We start from the raw sequence: 6,121 nt of genomic DNA, 5'->3' as shown, positions 1-6,121 counted from the left end.
TACGAAAATATAACATTCTACAGCACATAGCAGGCGATCGTCTTTTTTTTAGTTTTTACAGTTTTTCGTGAATTTCTCGACAACCCCTTAAGATAATTACATAATCGACCACTCGTATGAAAGCTGAATATCTTGCCTTTCCAACGCGTCGACATACATGTTATTGTTGTCCTCGAGTCGCCTGCTATGAGCTGTAGAAATTGAGAAAAAAAACACATACTTAACGTCGTATGAAAGCTGAATATCTCATCTTTCCAACTATAGCCCACTTAGCTATGTGTTTAGAGTGTCCTTGAATATTATCAAATTTGAATGCAAATAATTATAATCAAATAACTTTATTATATATTGTTGAATCTATGAGTAAAATAGGTAAAAGCTATAATGCAGAATGTTATAGAAATTATACTGAATGCATGAGTGTAATGTGAGAGATTGTTGTTTATGGTTTGTTTGTTTTGTCTGATTACAGGTGTAATATCAGCAGGAGTATCAGTCCCAGTTCAAATTCCTAGTCAGCCTGCCGAACTCTCGGCGAACATCACTTCGAACTACTGGCCGAGGATTCAGTGATCTCAACTTTTCGGGTTCCCACCTCCAAGTCTGTTAGTGGAGAACCCGTCCCTGCATGGCGCAATAACACCCCCGGCTGCAACGGCCGTCTCCGCCGCCACCGCTACCACCACCAGCCAGGACCACGAATCCTCATCTTAAGCGCCATCTCATGGCGGCCCGCCCGGAATGCAGGGTACATCCGCGCCTCCCCCCATCCCCCTCGTGTTATATAGTGTACAAAGTGTAATAATTAAACAAATAACATTCAACAGTGTACTTTGGATAATGAATAGTGTTGATGGGATTATCCAGGACTACTCAACATCCGCAGCTCTAGTAGGTTCGAACTCGTGCTCAGAGAGTACTTTTAAAACTCTACCATAGAGAAAGTTTGAAATAATCATCAGCTAGCGTGGATGTTTAGATGCCTCCAACTCATTAGATTGAGGCAAATTTGAATTTAACAAGAAAAAAAATATAAGTATACATAAGATAATGAGCACAAATCCCAATTGTAAATAATATATTTCGTAAATAAACAATGCGCAATAAAGTATTAAAACGATAGCAATAAATCTATGTTTTTTCGATTAACGTAACTGTGCTGAAAAAAATTAAATCGCAATAGTTGTCTCTTCATTTTCTTTCTATATAGGATGTACTTTCAACAATTGTTTGAGTTAACCTGACGCAATTCTGCTTCTAATTGATTCTCATATAGTTTAGGTATATTCATAACAAAAAAAAAGTATATTAATATAACAAATGAATGTCGTATAAATTATTGTTGCTGTGATTAAGTTAAATGAAACGTAGATTAGTTACTTGCTGTTTTCAGTGTGTATAAAAAGAAATAGTACACTTGTGAAATAAATAATACTCAAAAAAAAAATAATAATATCTTAGACTAATCTTTTATTGTTATAAATCTATATATTTCAAAAAAAAAATCCTTAAAACTAAAGCAACAAAGGTGTTGCTTCGTCTGGAACACTCGGTGTAACGGAAGACTGAATAACTGTTGACGAAGAAAACCTAAACGAAAAAAATATTGATTTTCTTTTTATTCGCAAATGATTTTTCTCACTCACCGTCTCACGAACGCAGAAGATATTTTGTTCGCAAACTTCACCAAGAAGAGGACCAGCCTTGAAATTACGAGAACAACCAACAAGTTGATATATTCTAATAACGAGAATAATTTGATTATGGTTAAATATATATACAATTTTGGTGAATTACCGAAGTATGTGATAGGTGGATCCGAGATGGCGTAATTGAAGTTTGTGACAGTCAGACGTTTATAGTTGTACAGGAACATGTACAGTAATATTCCTCCAACGAAGTAGCTGATGCCAATGGATAGTTGCATATCGAGTAACACGTTCCAGTTAAATTGCCGTGAAAATGTGTACATTGCGAATACTGTTGTTACGAAAACTAACCAATAGCACCAGTCCTCCTGGAAGACAACCATATCGCCTGTGAAAAACAGTAAGTTCAAATTTATTATAATTGGTGACATTAAAATGTAGTTAGTTAGTAGTATAAATATTTACCCAGCCACGGCGTAAAGAAAAATATAGCACAGGTTGCAATATATGCAATATAAATGCTACTGATGATCTGTGAAGTGACGATTAATACATTTGATACCGTAAATAGTGCTAAAATCAAAAATGAAGCGCCCAGTAGATAATAGATACCTAAAACGAAAATGCAAATTGAATTGCAGTTTAAATTTTTTTCTAATACAATTAAGTACTTACTAATTTCTAGAAGAAAAAGTGGGATTACTATGAAAGCCAAACATATCCATTTTAGTATGCCGTGTCTGTTGCATTGTGGTATAGTCAATTTTCGTCCAAATAGAATCATTTGGATTCCAAACAAAGTAAATAGAAATGCTAATGCGTATTTGTCACCATGATCTTAAATTAATTCATTAAATCACATAACGTCATTGTAATAATAGCACGAAGCACGAACCAGTAACGGGGCTGCAATTGCCATTGCTTATGTCACATCCGTACGACAAAATTGGTACGTACGCCGAAGAATGGCCATCATATGTTGCTATTATAGCATAAACCGTACCTGTTCCTGCGTAGTTGACGAAGAAGCGTCTTAGTTTGTTCTTGTAGGGGGATGCCCATTCCTACGATTACACACAGATTTTACACCAAGTTTTCCGGAGAGGAAAAATTTATGAGTTTTGGAATACTTTAACGCCGTTCTTTCTAATCCCTTCGACCGTGATCATTTTTTCTATGCTCCGGTAGAAACTGTCCGCAGTGAAATCCCATCTCGTTAGACGCATATGGTACATCTCGAGCGATACTCTCGTATTCTCGCAAAATCTCGCAATTTCTGAAGCAGCTTGTGCATCTATCGTTATTAAATCATCTGTGTAATTCAAAACTTGGTAGGGAGCGTCTTCCACGTCAAACGTCAAGTTGCAACCACCTGGAATCGGATCTAAGCAAATTGCGTACATACGTTTATTACTCATCAATTTCATGTTTACTATTTCGACGAAAACCAAATGAAAAGTTGCGAAATAAATATTATATTATTTCGTTTGCTTACCGTTCTTTCCGTATGTCGTTACAGCAATTATCATTAGACCATCGGTTATGTTGTTCTGTACGTAAAATCTGTATCTTGATTCGCTGTGTATATTTCGCTGTACCAAGCCTACACTATTCCCCCTGACACTATATTGACGTTGTAACAGCTTATCGTTGGATAGAATAACAGGACTTGAAAAACTGTGCACCTGCACCACAAAGAAGGAGGCATTCGCGGTGACTTCTATGTTTATGATTTCTGTGTTATTCCATCTGATTGGGTAGTATCGAATATTCTCAGTTTTATTTGATAATCTTGTCACAATGATGTTGACCTGATCTGAAATGTAAAATTATTCATTACATCGCTTGTACCTTTGTTTTGTAAATGAATAATATTCACGTTCATTGTTAGATGATATTAATTAAAGCACGTTATTATATTTTTACTTTTTATAAGTGAAAACAAAAAAACAAATTAGTTAAGAAAAAGACTCTCGATAAAATATACTCAATGATCTAATTACATTAATTGTTTATATTAATATTCTCAAAATATTATCTCTGCCAAGTGATGAGCAATAAGATACATTATAGGTTTGTGGAAAAATTAAAAAAAATAAGATTTTCGTTCGCACGAACATTATCGGTGTTCATAAGAACGTACAGTTTGCCGTCGGAACTCAGCTGTACATGCTGGAATTTTAGTATATCATTGAGTTAATTAATTATTTAATTATATAATGCGTTACGAGTAAATGTACATAAATTAATTGAATCATAATTAATTGAAGAAAAAATCAGTTTTCTTTGAATGTAAAGACAATGGCACCTCACAATCTGTAGTAGACTCGTGTTGAGGGCACATGTAAACCGCTGGTTACATCGCACATGTTTTCCTATTTGCTCTTTCATGTTCGTTCGGGCACGTTGTTAGTCATTAACCAACAGACAATGCTTGTTTCATTAATTATTAATGTAATTTGTATTTGTGATTGGGAAATTGCCCGTTTAAAACCATAATCGTTGTTCTGTCAATAAATTATTTTCAAATAAAACTAAATCAAATTTAATTCATATTTACTGATCCTTTGAACTGCAAGACTCACTTTATATAAGAATAAGAAACACAAATGATGACATAATTAATACTTATATTAGCAGATCAAGAATGCATATAAAGGTGAATATTATTTAATAATAATTTAAATTTATAAAATCAAAGTTGTTGGGTTAAATTAAGTAATAAACATATATTATTATAATTTTTTATTTGAAAAAAAAAGTTTAAAATATTTCATTTTTCAAAATATTTATTTTTATAAAGATTTTAATGTTATTCTGCAAAAAAATGTTGTTATTATTATGATTATTAAATAAAGGTGGAGGTGATAAAAGAATGTTTATTTAAACTTGCAAAGCTGATAATAAATTTATCATGCCAATTATATATAAATTTATAATTATAATTAAGAAGCTTTGTCTAATAATGAGTAGTTAGTTATAAATGTACACTAAATTAGTAAACGTAATTAAAATACAGTGGAACCTTGCTTAACGAGCAAAATGACTCGCTTATCAAGTGACGATGAGAAGAGAAGTCCCTTCTAGATCATTTTTAAAACTTGTGTACACGTACTTTTGAATATGTTTCAAAATCCTGAAATCTTGGAACGGATTAAAGTCGTTAAGAGAGGTTCCACTGTACATACATATTTTTTTGTATTAACTGCACAGTTGTTATTGTAATATAGAAATGAACAAAACCTTTTTATAGGCAAGAAGGTAATATAGAATAATTGTGTAGGGGTGAAACACAAAAGAATGCAAAGGATAGAAATAAAACACAGTTTATTAAAGTTCTTGTAATTAAATTTATTTGTCGATGGTATCTAATATATAGTTGATACAATAATGGTAATGTTGTCAGCCAATAAACAATTACAAATACTTACTCATGTAAATGATAGTTTATAAAACCTGATCGTATGTAAAAGTGCTAGCTAATAAAAATTACTCGAACAGAACACTGTGAAACATCAAAAGGCACAATTCTATCCGGATATGCTGACAGTAAGAGAAAATGCAATATGTACTGTGCATTATGAATAATGATAATGAGTTATTGGTAAATAGAGGAGTTTCTTACCAATTTCCAATGCACAAGTGAAGTTATTGTTTGAGGTTATGTAAGCCAGGAAGAGGAAACCCAGCGCTGAAATCCTGTTGGATACCATCGTGCTGATCCAATTCGCACTTTTACGTGGTTGAACTTTTACTTGTGATGTGAATAATTCGAATATCTGTTTGTTGTTGTTAACGAAAGTTGTTAATTATCAGCGGTTTACTTACGGTGATGTACGAACGTCTGAAGTTGTCAATGGTGGCAGCCGCGAGAGGCGCAGTGTGCGCAATATGGCTACCTTGGATCAATGAATAATAGTACGAGTGTGAGTGCGTGCAATAGTGTTTTTACGATGATAAGTACGGATTGTGTGTAACGAAGTGAAAAGGGGGCGAAATGGGAAAGGACGAAGAGCTGCTCGAGGCTGCAAGGAACGGCAGTGTGGTCGTCGTCGAGAAGATCCTTGGACAGAGGGCCAAAAGGAGTGGCCCCCTTGCAAGGTGGGTGTTGTTAATCAGCTGGCCCAGCTTACGCGATCGTTTGTTTTTGTTTAGATTTACTTATTTTTCTTAACCGAAGTTTTCGCACCCACACAGCAAAACACTTGTAACGACGTTTCCAATATCCTTCTGCTATCTATGCCTTCTTAATTCATAAGATCACAGAATTTGTACGGTCCAGAACCACCTACAACAGATCACTAGAGTCCCCACCTTAAAGCTAATAATCAGTCTTATTAGAGTTCCATTTGGAATTCGGATGGCCTAAAAAGTTCCATACACAGCACACACATACTTTCCACACACGTAAAACCTGACAGACCTTGTTAACTAATATTAATCGCATCCGCGTTTCTTTTTTTTTTTTTTTT

At 34.1% G+C, this 6,121-nt stretch overlaps 2 protein-coding genes across 3 annotated transcripts in view; one reads left to right on the top strand and one right to left on the bottom strand.

Annotated features, from left to right (window-relative positions):
• Nucleotides 1-1,488: 1,488 nt before the first annotated feature.
• On the bottom strand, nt 1,489-5,526 carry LOC108564670 (transmembrane 7 superfamily member 3-like). Its single transcript, XM_017923758.1, has 10 exons — nt 5,478-5,526; nt 5,275-5,428; nt 3,145-3,465; nt 2,780-3,033; nt 2,545-2,713; nt 2,325-2,486; nt 2,115-2,261; nt 1,798-2,037; nt 1,647-1,740; nt 1,489-1,590 (listed from the first exon to the last, which is right to left on the bottom strand). The coding sequence occupies exons 2-10, from the start codon at nt 5,360-5,362 to the stop codon at nt 1,515-1,517; spliced, it is 1,551 nt and encodes a 516-aa protein (XP_017779247.1). The 5' UTR covers nt 5,363-5,428; nt 5,478-5,526; the 3' UTR covers nt 1,489-1,514.
• Nucleotides 5,527-5,622: 96 nt separating this feature from the next.
• The window catches only part of LOC108564669, a 16,522-nt gene continuing 16,023 nt past the window's right edge, over nt 5,623-6,121 (top strand). For both annotated transcript variants that reach the window (XM_017923756.1, XM_017923757.1), the window contains exon 1: nt 5,623-5,750. In XM_017923756.1, coding sequence (XP_017779245.1) covers nt 5,647-5,750 — 104 coding nt within the window. In that variant the 5' untranslated portion in view covers nt 5,623-5,646. The remainder of the gene's footprint in view (nt 5,751-6,121) is intronic.

This window comes from Nicrophorus vespilloides, unplaced genomic scaffold (assembly GCF_001412225.1).
Source record: "Nicrophorus vespilloides isolate i.1.1-1 unplaced genomic scaffold, Nicve_v1.0, whole genome shotgun sequence".
In the NCBI taxonomy this organism is placed as follows: domain Eukaryota; kingdom Metazoa; phylum Arthropoda; class Insecta; order Coleoptera; family Silphidae; genus Nicrophorus; species Nicrophorus vespilloides.
The sequence above is the reverse complement of the archived record's forward strand: the minus strand, read 5'-3'. Positions and strand labels throughout refer to the sequence as shown.

Excerpts from the sequence above, each read along its gene's own strand:
- LOC108564670 (XM_017923758.1), bottom strand. The coding sequence starts at position 5,362 with ATGGTATCCAACAGGATTTCAGCGCTGGGTTTCCTCTTCCTGGCTTAC. Across the intron at positions 3,034-3,144 it reads AACGACATACGGAAAGAACG|ATCCGATTCCAGGTGGTTGC; the intron begins GTAAGCAAACGA and ends CAATTTGCTTAG. Across the intron at positions 2,038-2,114 it reads TTTCTTTACGCCGTGGCTGG|GCGATATGGTTGTCTTCCAG; the intron begins GTAAATATTTAT and ends TGTTTTTCACAG.